At 32.6% G+C, this 14,737-nt stretch overlaps 1 protein-coding gene across 1 annotated transcript in view; it reads left to right on the top strand.

Annotated features, from left to right (window-relative positions):
* GABRG1 (gamma-aminobutyric acid type A receptor subunit gamma1) overlaps positions 1 to 3,634 on the top strand; it is a 70,857-nt gene extending 67,223 nt beyond the window's left edge. The window contains exon 9 of the mRNA XM_022565017.3: positions 2,600 to 3,634. Coding sequence (XP_022420725.1) covers positions 2,600 to 2,869 — 270 coding nt within the window. The 3' untranslated portion in view covers positions 2,870 to 3,634. The remainder of the gene's footprint in view (positions 1 to 2,599) is intronic.
* The last annotated feature ends 11,103 nt before the right edge of the window (positions 3,635 to 14,737 follow it).

Below are 14,737 nucleotides of genomic sequence, written 5' to 3'. Positions count from 1 at the left end.
TGCTATTTGGGGGGCAGCAGGATTTTTATTTGAGAAATTGCAAGGTGGGTTTTGCTGTTGTACTTCAGATAAATAAGGCATATAATGTTTATATTGTTCCAATTAATTTTTCAATGGTTTCCAAGGTCACAAATGTGTCGAGAGTATTTTATTTTACTGATACTGTGTCAGCTCTTTGGCTATTTTTCTCAATACATATAAACTTCATTCCTAGTCACATTCATCATTCAATAAAGCGTAGTTTCTTTCAATTTATGAATTAGTGGCGTTTTGGGGGAGGCAGCAGGGAACTAGAAAATTGTCAATCTAAATTGTCACTGCAATAAGAAGCTCTCCATGATTTTGACCACCAGGGATTGGTCAATGTTTTAAATGAACCATTTGCAGTTTTCCTCCATTTTTGTGTACTTTAATCATACCTCTCATGCACAATTGATATCTTCTAACAAACACACCATCTTCCCATTTATGGCAGTTCTGAATGATATATGTAATGTGTTTTATGCCATATAACCTTGAAATTGCGGACTAACAAACTTGCATTTTAACCACTTTTTCACTCTGGTTAACATTGGAACATATGTTATTTAAGTATTAAGTAACAAGAAAATGAATACCAATTTGCCTCATTTTTATACATAAGTTTAGTGCTCCACTAAAATTTAGGAGTCTAGTCGAGTATCTCCAGGTGTCAATCTCAAAAAAGATCTGTCATTAACATTTAATAACATACTGCCTCCGTTTTTCATGATATATCTAGGCAAGTGAAGTCATGCATTTGTGTTTAGGGCATGGTTTCTTACCTTCAGGCTGCATATTTTGTTCCTAATATGGATGTTATGACTTGTGTGATGGTTTTATCTTTTTAAAATATCACTAAATGTGATTATTTGCTTCTTTTTGCATCTACTGAATGTTTAATATGTAGTGGGTCAGATTCTATGTTTCTTTTCAGAAATGAAATGGGTTTGAATATAGGTCTAAATTTTTTTTAATTATCATTTTTTGTGTTTAATTTTTAAAATCTTTCTCATACAATGTTTAATTTTCATGGCTTTGAGATTTATTTATTTCAAAATTTAGGATGAAAAAATTTTATAAACATTTTCATTAGAATTTAAAATCAGGATAAAACAATTGTTATAATCTCAGCATTGTATTCAGTGTTTACATAATGACACCACTGATTATAATAAATTGTAAGATTCACATTTTAAAATAATCCCTGAAATATGTGGAAGTCCTGAGAGATGAAGCAATCTTCATCTCATCTCTTCACTCATATTTTACTTGCCATTTTATTCAAGCGTTCATTAATGTATTTCTTTCCAGGAACATTTTTGATGAGGTCCAAGTTTTTGTTGTTGTTTTTATTGTTATTATTGCTTGTTTTAGCACATATTTTATAGTCAATTATGATATATCCTCTCCAGGAATCAACAGTAGCAATGACAATTACAATACTATTATCAATTGGCAAGGGAATAGTTGCTATGTTTCAAATATTTCATTTGGTGTTTTATGTATATCATCTCATTTACTCATCAAACAGATCTATGTATTGTTTTTGTGGCTTTGGTATGGCAAAAGACACAGACACAAAAGAGCAGTGACATTTCCTGTTCAAAGTTACAGGACTCTACTGGGCAGAGCTGGAATTTCAGCCTAAGTGATTGCTTTAATATTGCACAATATCCTGACTCCAAAGTTATTGCTCCAAAGTGATTGTTCTAAAGTGTTGGCTTTAATATTCCACAGTATCCTGGCCATGCTCAATTTTTTATATTTTTAAAAATTCTTGTTCTTATTTAAGTATTATTCAGAACATGGTATCATCAAGAGTTAGTTTGATATGTGTCCCAAAAAATCTTGGTAAAAATAATAACTATTACTACTAGGCAAGACGAAGCACGGATCATTTTACATGTCATGAAGTTTATTCAGCACAACCATCACAAAAATTAGGTGGTAATATAATTCCAGCTGGATAGCTGGAATGAGCAGAATTTTGGTAGAATTAGCAGAATTTTGAATACCAGTTGTTCTCCAACCTGAATTTTTACCTCCTGCACATTCTGTCTCCCAAGTATGATGCTTTGTGCCTATCCACAACTCCAGACCTCATATCTGTTTTATTCATTCATAGCTCCTCAAAGTTTTCTGCTTTATCAGAATGTCATCTTTACTATTTGTTCTCATTATTACTAAAATAAAGTACAGAATATAACCATAGCAAACAAACACGTTTATAGCATTGTAAATGTTTTACTGTAAAATATCATAGAAAAATATAGTTTATTCTCATTTTAGAATTAGATTCATGGTTAACAATAATTCAGTAGAACAACTTTCTAAAGGTATAAAATATATTTAATTTTGAGTGTTTTTTTCCCTGCAAAATCTTTGGAATGTAAAATAATATTTTTATGTGCTACAAGGTAAATTATAATCTAAAAACATGTTAAATTGGGTATTCATTTGATTTTTGGAAAATAAGATTATTTTTACTGCATGTCAGTCTCTCAGAGTTTGCCTTGAGGGGACAAATTGATCTTTTTTATGATTTTTTTCCTCAAAACTCATTTATTATTTTACTCAGATGTCCTCTGGACTCCATCCAGGATCTACTCTCATTCCAATGAATAGCCTTTCTCTGCCGCAAGGAGAAGATGATTATGGGTACCAGTGCTTGGAGGGAAAAGATTGTGCCAGCTTCTTCTGTTGCTTTGAAGACTGCAGAAGAGGATCATGGAGGGAAGGGAGGATACATATACGCATTGCCAAAATTGATTCCTATTCTCGAATATTTTTCCCAACAGCTTTTGCCTTGTTCAATCTGGTTTACTGGGTTGGCTATCTTTACTTATAAATTCTACTTACTAGGCAAAACTCATAAGAAGTCTGACTAAATCCAATATAATCGACTGTCCTTCAGTAACATGAAGTTTAACTTTAAAATGCAGAGAAACCAATGGTTAAAATGTGAATAGTTATTTTAACTATTTTACAGCTTTCTTGGGTAAATAAAGTAGCAGCTTTCAGATTAATATATGTAAATTTATGTAAAACAGATTAGTTGCAAAATTCACTATATTAAAATAGTATTATATATTTGTACTTTGATTTTCTTTATTTTTACATATATCCTATTATGATTTTGAATTTATAAGTTCTGTGATTCATATTTCAAAGACGGAATAATTTTAATATATATTTTATTTAAACATAACCTATAGTTTGTAATGGTAGCTTAATCTAATGCCTAATATTTATGTAATATGTTTTTGCCTAGAAAATATTGTTAATTTGATTTTTTTTTTTTTGCTTTTTATTTTTATGCTCTGTTTGGAATAGAGTTAGTTGAAAACATATGAAACATATGAAAACAATGATTTCATTGGATTGACTTCCAAGAAACTTTACTCCCAAAAAGAAATTAATTTATTTTTAATTTTTTTATTATTTAAAAAAGAAAAGGCCATTTTACCTTATCTTTGATCCAATTCATTTCCTGATGAAACATTAAATAAAACTCCAGTTATATTTAGGTTTGGTGATTTACAAACTAAGATGGAAACCATCAAAGTAATTTAAATACAAGGCGAAAAAAAATGAAGAATATTACATTTAACCATTTTATTCTCTGTCGCATAGCATTTATGAAGAATGAAGAGATTAACACTGAAGTGTTTAGATCTACCGACCCTGAAATTAAATACAGAAAGAACTGACTTTTTCTTAACCCTCTACAAAAATGTTACATTCCTTAAATTAACCAAAAGCATTGAGGAACAGGGCTTCTATTTGCTCATTGTGGCTAAAGAATTATTATCTAGCAAATTGATTTGAAATGCATATTGAGGATATGGTCTTAATTACGTGCTATTAACATTTTTCAGACCAGAAATGTTCTAGAAACACAGTCTTAGGCTTGTGTTCTATATTGCCTTTCCCAGTTCCTAAATTTGGACTTGGTCAGCTTTACGACTTTGTTATCAATTTTAATGATATTGTCTTTTTTTAAAAGATGTGAGCAGGCACAAAAATCATGTTAAAGGTGGAGTTCTATTAGAGGCACCTCTAATGAACATGAGTGTGTGGAGCTCTCTCAATTCTGAGAGGAACAAAAATAGTCTTACTATAGTTTAAAGCCTGTTGCTTAATAGTTTCCAAAATGTCTGCTTTGTTAAGAGGCGAGATAAATTTAGGCTTTAATTAATCTATTCCTGTAACTAGTTGGGCATATCAACTATTTATAAGAACTCCCTATTCATTCACCATTACCTAATTATCTGTAAAATCACCAGAGTGATCTTGAAGATAGCCTTTAAAAATTGTTTCCATTGTCAAGAGCAACTATCAGGATGAATAATTTTGTGATCAAGGCCTATCTTATGGTATGTGGAGGAAGCTATCACCTGTGCTCCTGACACCATGTGGATAGTGAATACATGTGTATGCTCTGGCATGGTTATACTTATGATTTTAGAATATATAGTGTTTTGGTTTTTTTAATCTAAATATGTTTCATTGGGTATCCACCACCTACATATGAACTTTTTTACTTTGCTTATAAATCTTGGAAAAACGTAAGCATCAATTAAATGATATTGCCCAAATATCCACCGACACTGTTTTTTTCTGAATGGAGAGCCAAATTAAACTTTGGCCATGTATATATTCACTTACAAAGTGCTCATGCATTCATTGTTATAACACTGAGTATTGATGGATATTCTTAACGTAAGCATTCATTTAAAGGTAAATGAAAAATGAAGTACCAACGAAGAATAAATCATTTCACTAAAATGTATCATGGCTATTTCCATGCTTTAAGCTATAGCCTTCTCATTACCATGGGGGCAATTTTAATTCTGGGATTCTTTCAAGTCTGTCAGCATGACCCTATTTTAAAATTCTTAAAAATGCTTAATATTAGTAGGTTTGATTTTCTCACTGGTGTTCCATTAACTTGGCTTTAAATGTTGACAGTATTTACAAGTGGAAATAAAATGTGATATGATAAAAATATGACAGATGCTTTTCTAGATACATTCATTGTATATATCATCAAAACTAGTGCTTTGTTTTCAAAGCCAGTGGCGTTTTGAGCAGTTCTGTTTAAACAAGCAGATCAGAAAGGGAAGTGTGTAAAAATCTTATTATTTCTAAAAATGAGAATGAAAAGGTGAAAATGCAGTTAGATTATTTTTACAAGAAATCAAATAGAGCTTACTTTCAAAGGGTATGCAGTCTAATCCCTGTTTCTCTCTTCTTTCAAGTATTAGTTTTATCATCTTGAGAAATAATTTTTTAAAAATCCTCCTCTTTCTCCAGGTAAGTTATATCTTAATTTTATTGGATTCACTGGTACTTGTGTTTCCTGACTGATTTAAATGTTTTTAACACTAATATAGACCAAAAAAGTGGATATAGATGAGGGGAGAGATAATTAGAGCAGAGAGACTTAGAATAATTTGGAAAAGTGTTCATTCACATCGAGCCATCCTCTAAATATGTGAGCAGGATCTAGAAGTATCAAGAAGGGAAACTGCGACTAGCATGATTTTATTCTCTTGGGTTTACAATTGCATGATAATATTTTATCTATTCTTGAATTGCATAGATAAACTCAATTGAAATCAATTCCTAAAAGGCCAAGTAGTTTCTGGAAAAAAAAAAAAAAAAAGAACTTAGATTTCCTGAGAATTCAGTAGGGAAAGGGCAAAATTAAAGAATAAATCTAACTAAATATAAAGTGTTAATGTAAGCAGAAATTAGATAATTCATTGGCTACATTTTATTTTAAAGATATAGATTTCATTAAGGAGTTTTGAAAACATTAACTTTAGGTTAAAGTACAATAAATGTGGGTAAATATACAAATAATCACCAGGGTTTTTTTCCCCTTTAGTGTGTTCCCATATTCTGACATCAAATTTAATCATAAAATATCTTATATTTCAGTTTAAGAACAAGATCAATATTGAGAGTTGCATTCTTTCCAATGATTCAGCATCAAAAAGAATGATAGACAGTACTCTCACATCAAGGGCCCATAACTGTAAGATGTGAAATTGTATTCCAAGTCAAGGTGTTGTGAAGAAATGCATCCCGTACTTTGATTACACAAGAGATTTAGACAGGATGATTTTTTTGAGTTTAAAATTTAAATTAATAACCAAAAATTGATTAGATATATAATAAATGAATAAATATATGTACAAAATTATCAGTTTTATACCAGTGTCTATTTTCACTCTTGCAAAATTCAGCAAGATATCATTCACAATTATTTCATTGATCTTAGCGCTGGAGTTTAAGTGATCACTTAGACATTCAATAATTTAGCATATGTCCCACCAAAAACATTTTGAAAATAATTTCTGACCAAGCTATTTTTCTTTATATCATCAAATTTATTTAACTCCTCAATGTCACACCAAATGAAGTCTAGACATACTTGGTATTATGTTTCTGTTGGTCATTGTTTTTTACTGCTAGCGAGCCCTTGACAGAGCACTGTAAAGTCACAGAAACCATTACCAAGCCTCTATCAAAACATTCCAAATGGAGTTTCCAGACCCTGTTGACCACATTGCTGTAGTCAATGTAAGGTCAGTTCTATCTTTTTTTGCTTGTGCATTTTGGAAATGACATAACCTAATTCAAATATTTATGCAGCACTTCTTATATATAAAGTACTGACTTAGATACAATAGGGAATATAAAAATGAACTCTGGAGGAGATTATAATATAATCAGAAGACTAGTTATACAATTTAAGGGATGGAGGATAACTCTGGGAAAGTTTCTTGGAGAATATAGGCTTAGAGATGGGAGCTTGAGAATTCAATATGTCAATAGGCGAGGTTAACAGAGAATACATTTTGCAGTTGAGTAAACAGCTTGAATAAAGAAACAGAAGCATGGGCACAAATAAAAGTTCCATTTCAACTGAAGGTTAAGATTCATATAGGGAAGCAAAGATGAGGCTAGAAAGATAAGTCTAGCCCTATGGTAGAGAGGCAAGAATATGAACTTCAGAGGGCTGAGTGATATCAATTCTTGAAGAGTTCACAAAGATACATGAGTACAGAAGCACCATTATTAATATCGCAAGAGTTTCATTTATTGGTGTGTGATGTTTGGAGTAAGGAAAGCCAGTTAGGAAGCTACTGTAATACATGAGGTGAGAAAGAATGAAGGTCAGTACGCAGGTGATTGAAGTTCAATGGAGAAGGGGGAAAGACAGATCCTGAATAAAAAAAGGAAAAATGGCAAACATGAAGCTGTGATTAACAGGCAACTGAGTGACATGTTGTGTGTAAGAAGAGAGGTGATCCTGTATTGCATAGTAGGTACTTGGGTGTAAATGAACACTAAAACACTGCAAGGAAATTCTGGATGTATTACAATCTTGTTTGCTGTTACTTTTAACATTTTAATCAAATGCTTATTTTTCTTACTGATCTATGTTTCCCACATTAGGGATGAAAAAAAGAATAATCTGAAGTATAATCTGTCCAGATTATTATTATTTTGTGAGAATCTGTTCCTCATGAAAAGGGCTTTCTCTTCAAATAACTTTCTCTTCTTTCTTTCTAACTAAGAAAAAAAAAAATAATGTATTTGGACAAAGAGAGGAAGGGAGAACTGTGAATAGAAATAGGCTGCTGTGTGACCAGACAAATCCAGGATTCTGATTCTCAAACAATTTCTGAAATATTTGTCTCAAAATAAATTAATTTATTTTTGGACAATGAAATATGTACCTGGAAGCTTTGAGTCTGGGAATAGTTAAGATGAGCCTGTAATGCAGTTAAGCTGGAAAGAGCTAATTAAAGGACTTTTAAAATATAATTGACCTAAATAGAAATAGTTTGGATCTCGATAAACCACTGTAATAAGAGTTATTTGTGTCCATAAAGTGTATGTAGTCACATCGTATAATAAAGTTTTGTGGCTTGTGACTGCAGTGGCTTCTGCTTCATCATTTTGGGGAGCATTTTGTGTGTGGCAAAGTTATCTCAATTTATCAAAGTATTATGTCCTTTAATGATTCTAAATATAAAATAAATTCAGTAACGTTATGAAGTAGTTACATTCTCTTAAAATGTGTCTTTTTTATAGTTTTCATATAGATATGTCCCTTTTTTAGTTTTAGAGTATGTAATCATGATTTTAGCATTGAAGTTAATTTATGATCAATGTTATTTCACATTTTTCTAATTAAGAAAATAAATTTAAGAGTTCTCTTTGACACAGAGTTCTGAAAATGAATTAAACTGAATGAATTAAAAGGTTAAGCAAAGATAGTTAATATTTATGCATGATTTTCACTACCAAGACAATTAATCTGGATTATTCTAACAACTTGTGATTTCATCCTAATAGGAACTGCCAGATAGTATTCCCCAGGTGAATCAATAAGAAAAATATATATTAGTGAGGATTAATACTCGGGCCATTCCAAATACCTTGTGTTATGAAAATGTATTATTTCATTTGAGGAAACAGTGAAGGAAAATTCTCTGCCACAGTACTTAAAAAAAAAGGAAAGTTTATGATTCTTCCTTCAGGTTCAATGCTGTTTTTATTAAAAAAAAAACAAAAAAACCTGAATAAGATGAAGGAGGTTTTAGTGTTTCTTGAGCACTTACCATGTGTCTGGAACTTTAAGTGCATTCTGTATTAATAACTTAGACTTCAAACGAATGAGCTCTATGTAACAGATGGAAAAACTGAGGCTCAGTATATTAGATACATGCTCCAAGCTCGTATACCTGTAACCTGAAATTAAATACAGGTACCTCTAGTTATACATACACTTCTCTTTCAGTTACAAGTAACTATTCTGATGACAATGTGATTGTTCATATTCCAAAACTAGAACAAGTTTCCTTCACAGAAGAGGTGTTTAGACTTAAAAAGCAGCCTACTCAATTCTGTTTGAAGCACAGAAACCCTATATTATTCAGTAAGAGTGTAATCTTTGTTATCTCCTTGTTATTTCCAGTGCGGACTCAATGTCAGCTGATATATTTTAAACAGGTACTATAAGTGTTCTTAAAAATTACTCCTGATATCCAATCAAATATAATACAGACTACCAGGCATGCCTCAGAGATATTGTGGGTTCAGTTCTACACCACTGCAATAAAGTGAATATCGCAATAAAGCGAGCCACATAAATTTTTTGGTTTCCCAATACTGAAGTTATTATAGTGTTTATACTGTAGTCAATTAAGTGTACAATAGTTTTATTTCTAAAAAACTTACATACCTTAATTTTTAAATATAGCTGAAAAATGCTAACCATCATCTGAGCCTTCAGCAAGTCATAATCTTTTTACTGGTGGACAGCCTTGCCTAGATATTGATGACTGCTGACTGATCTGGGGGGTGTTTGCTAAAGGTTGGGTGTCTGTGGCAATTTCTTAAGTAAGACAAAAAAACGGAGTTCTCCTCATTGATTGACTCTTCTTTTCAAGAATTATACCTCTGTAATAGGGAATGCTGTTTGATAGCATTTTACCCACAGTAGACCTTCTTTCAAAATTGGAGTTAATCCTCTCAAACCCTGTCTCTGCTCTATCAACAAAGGTTATGTAATATCCTCAATTCTTTCTTGTCATTTCACCAGTCAAGTTTGCTGTCTTATATGGACATGGTTTGTGGCGCACCCAAAAAATTATAACAGTAACACCAAAGATCACTGATCACAGATTACCATAACAAATATAAAAATAATGAAAAGTTTCAAAATATTGAGAGAATTAACAAAATGTGACACAGAAACAGGAAATGAGCAAACGCTGTTGGAAAAAAATGGCACCAACAGACTTGTTCGATCCAGGGCTGCCACAAACTTTTAATTTGTAAAAAATGCAATATCTGCAAAGCACAATAAAGCAAAGCACAGTACAATGAGCTATGCCTGTGTTCACTTTTTAGAACATGGAGTGGCACACTATGGCCACAGCAATAGTAACTGGCTCACAGCCATACCCCTTTATTTACATATTGTCTGCGGCTGCTTTTGCACTGTATCAGCACAGTTGAGTAGGTACAACAAAAATCAAGTGGCCCTTAAAGCCTAAATATTTATCCTCTGTCATTTTACAGAAAAAGTTTGCCAACCCCTGTTTTGGAATAACTTTATTGTGCTATTTAAAAAGGCGCCACATTTTTAAAAATGCATTTTCTTAATTTTTAAAAAATAATACAGTTAATTGCTCTCCACTGTATTTTATAGTCTCAACTCCTCTCAAAGAAACATTAATCAAAGCTATGTTCTCCTTTTTTAAATTTGCTAAAAAAAACTGTTGTGAATCTGTTTCATTAATGAAAATGCATGCTTCATAATTATTTCAATGTTTTTTGAAGTAGATAAAGTAGACTAATCTAGAGAGAAGATTGCTGTTACCACTAAAATTGACACAAGATGCTTTAAGTAAAAGAAAAGTGATAAATGCAACTGCTAAAGTAATTTTAATATTTTCCCCCTTGAGACAGCATAAAGTATGTTTTCTCATTAAAATTGTTTGTGTCAGTATACTATCTTGCTTTTAACATTTTTCACAGTATTAAAATCCAAACAGCTTTTTCTGAATAATTTTATTGGAATAAATATTTAGTTCACTTTACACAGTACTCATAAGCTTTCTCTCTGCATTTCAGGGTGTGCACTTCAATAATCAAAATTTACAATTCCAATAGTCACAAAACTTAGTTTGTTAAAATTTTTATGCTCAATAAAATAGGAAAACATCTTTAAGATAATACTATATAATAGGTAACTTTAGTAATGATACATTCAACATTTACCATAAGTCAAATTTCTGAATATTGATTCAAGTACACTACTAAAAATTGTTTATGTTCATACTAAGATTTAGATTTTTACTTTTTTCACTTTTTTAGCTTTAAACCTTTTAAATTATTGTGCTAAAATTTCAATTCTTCATTATGGCTTGTCATTATAAAAGATTACTCTTATAATAAAATTTCAAAATTGTGAAAGCCTCGCTATACATTGATATTAATAATTAATATTAGCGTATCCTTTTACCACACATTTTAAAATTAATGATCTCAGCTGATGAGTAGCAAAGCCTGTGCCATATGAGGGACCAATAGTAAACATTCCGTTTGGCAAACTAGAAACCGTGAGCTTGGGTGACCCAGACAACATGACACACATCAAGTTCAGTCGTTCGCTTATAAATTCTGTTTATTAAGTAAACTCTGGATTTTAAGATATATTATAAAAGAACTAGAGCCATTTGTACTGCGTGCATAATCCCTCCTATCTTTCCTGACTTTGTCTTCTCAAGGATGAGTAAGAAAGGTGAGAACATGTACTCTTAACTCAGAGTGTTTTGATGTGTTTTTCAGTCATGGTCCCAGAAGGAGAATGATGGGATAGTTGAACTGTGTAACTTGAGGAGGGTTTAACAAAAGGACACTTTAAAAAAGTATGGGAAAGAGTTAGGAATGCCTCCAAGCATCTTCCAGAATCCTGAAACTAATTCCAGAAGGAAGAGCTGGTGCCAAAGGATCAGAGGGGAGGGAGTAGTTGCAGGGAGCAAGAAAGAAATAACTGTGGGCAAAAGGACATTTGGCAGATGCTGGAAACTTGTGGCAACCTTGTTGGAGGATCCTGTGGAATAAATACCTCAGTGACATCATTTCCCTTCTTCCCTCCAATCTTCTGCTAGTGCTCCTCAGTGGCAAACTTTAACTGGGAGCCGAGAGCAAAGGGGCATTTGATTTGATCCATACAGGTCAGTTTTCTGGGACACAGAGCAGAGGGCAGAAGACTGGAGATATTTGGAGGGGAAAAGGGAAAACACCCAGAACAATGTTTGAGGGCACTACTGAGAGATTTAGGACTGATTACAGTTAATGACCTTTATGGTCACATAATTACTTTCTCTCTGCCTGGAAAAATAGAGCTAGAGGCATCTCCTGGCAACTCGGAGCTCTGGGCCTCTCACCGCACAGTCACCAGCCATGGCTGGATCAGGATGCCTTGGCAAAGTTGACCTATGCATCAGAAAAGCTTCTCTGTCACTCCAGCTCTATTTTCTCTGATACAGGCAGGTTTTATTTGGTGTACATTAGTGCAGTAAATTTTTACGTATATGTTCGTTCTAAGAGCAAAGGGCTAATTTACAGATTTTTTTTTATTTGACATTTGTTACCAAAATTCCCGTTAGTTTTTCTTTTCCTTTGTCTCTATTATACACCTCTTTTTATTGATAATTTGAATGGAAGAAGAGAAGCAGGACCAGGAAAGACAAGATCCAGGTCTTTCTAGCTCTTTCTTTTTTGCTAGGATTACAACAATGAATATGACATAGTTTCTGACTTCAATAATTATTATAAACTAAAGTGTAATAGTACATGCTGAGCTTTCACTATGTACCTAGAACTATTTACAAAAATTCAATTGCACATGAGGGTGAAACTTTAAAATGTATTGATGGTATTGACTGGTCTGCAATTGAACATCTGCGATACACAAACACACCATAGTTCAATTCTGATTTAACCACCTTTGACAAATAACTGTAATACAGGAAATTGCAGTTGACACACTAAACTAAGTATAGTGAGAATGAGCCATCTTTTTCTATGAGGAATTGTGAAAGGGAATGGCTTCTGAGAATAAAAAAAAAAAAAAAGTGGGAGGTAAAATATAATATAAAAATAAGAAAAAGTAACTTTAGCCAGTACATAATATATACTTGGCATTATCCTAAGAACTTTATTCGTAATAACTAGCTTAATTCTTACAACATCCCTAAGAAGTAGTTATTATTTTATTTGTAATTTACACAGCGAAGCTGAGGCACAGAGTGTCTGATATACTTGCTCAAGGACACAGAGAAAGTGAGTAGCATACCTGGGATTAAACCCCAGCATGCCAGCCTGAGACCTATTCTCTACATCACTCTACAAATTGCCTCTCTATGCATACAGGATCCACATACTGATGAACTAAAGAAACAAGATTATTTATATTAATATATAACTGAGAAGTCAAAGGCCAAATATTAATTGTCCTAGCATGAGACTGCAGGGATAAAGGGTGAAGGAAAAAAAGGGCAATCTCCAAATGGAATATACAGATTTCATATTTTAAATCCTTTTATTAATTAAAATTACTTCTACAATGATTCAGCAATCCTGTATATATCCCAAAGAATTGAAAGGAGCATCTTGAAGGGATAGTTGCACACACATGTTCATTGCAGCATTATTGCAATAGCCAAAAGGTAGAAGCAACCCAACAGCTATCAACAAATGAATGGATAAAGAAAATGTGGTATATACATACAATGGAATATTATGCAGCTTTTAAAAAGAAGAAAATTTTGCCACATGCTGCAACATGGATAAAACTTGGGACAATACACTAAGTGAAATAAGTGCATTCCTATGAAACCTTTTCTAAGTCTAAACCATGTAAAGCGAAGAAGCAATTACCTTAGGACACACCTAGCTAACAGATGCCCACAATAAATAGAAATAAAGTACATATGCTCACAAAGTTGAAAGCTATGGCAGATTGATGCTAAGATGTTGTGTAGTTCCTGGAGAAGGCGCTTGGTGGTGCCATTCTTGCTGCTCAGGCTGTGCACTGCCTCTATAAAAGCTTATTGCAAAACAAATGCTGAACACTATTTTCACTTTTCACTTTTTTTTTTTTTTTGTAAAAGCAAAAATCCTCTTAGGATTTATTTCAGTTAGCAAAATCAGGTACCAACATAGGTCTTTCCATAAAACTTAAGTGGCATAAAGTGCCACTTTCCATAAAACTTAAGTGGCATAAAGTGCCACTTTTGAAAAGTGAGGTGTACCTGTACTGCAGATTCCCCTTTATGAGTTATCTAAAGCAGTGAAATTCAAAGAAACAGAAAGTAGAATGGTACTTGCGAAGGGCTTGGGGAAGGGAGAAATTGGGAGCTGTTCAATGGATATAGAGTTTCAGTTTTGGGGGTTTTTTTTCAGATTTTTTTTTTTTTTTGATGTGGACTATTTTTTGAAAGTATTTATTGAATTTGTTACAATATTGCTTCTGTGTTATGTTTTTTGGTTTTTTGGCTGCGAGGCATGTGGGATCTTAGCTCCCTGACCAGGGAGCGAACCTGCACCCCTGCATTGGAAGGCAAAGTCTTAACCACTGGACCACCAGGGAAGTCCCGAGTTTCAGTTTTGCTAGATGAAAAACTTCTAGAGAGCTGCTGCACAGCAATGTGTATATAGTTAACACAACTGAACTGTACAGGTTAAGATAATAAATTGTTTTTTAACCACAATTAAATATATGTCTATATATCTATCTATAGAAGATAGATAGATATACAGAAGTTAAATTACTTCCCCAATCTTCTTTGCAGACTAGATATAGATGAGTAGTATCAGCAATAGTCATTTATATTTAGGAAAATTAAAACCTTATTGTGTAGTAAGAAAGAGAAACAGCTTTGAAATTATGCAGAATTGGAATCAAATCCTAGCCCTCCCTTACTTCTGTGTGGCCATGGACAAATTACTTAAATTTATAAGCTTTGGTGTTTTTTTTTAATCTAAAAATTGGAGGTAACATATAATTCAAAGGATTTCATAAAGATAACATTTATGGAAATACTTGGTGTCTGGCAGATGCTCCAAAATTGTTAATATCTGCCCTTGATGTTTACGCGAGGGGTAAGGCTTATGAAAG

Source organism: Delphinapterus leucas, chromosome 5 (genome assembly GCF_059928025.1).
Source record: "Delphinapterus leucas isolate spDelLeu-1000000601 "Yukka" chromosome 5, BTC_Dleu_Yukka2, whole genome shotgun sequence".
Lineage (NCBI taxonomy): Eukaryota > Metazoa > Chordata > Mammalia > Artiodactyla > Monodontidae > Delphinapterus > Delphinapterus leucas.
This window is presented reverse-complemented; position numbering and strand designations above follow the sequence as displayed.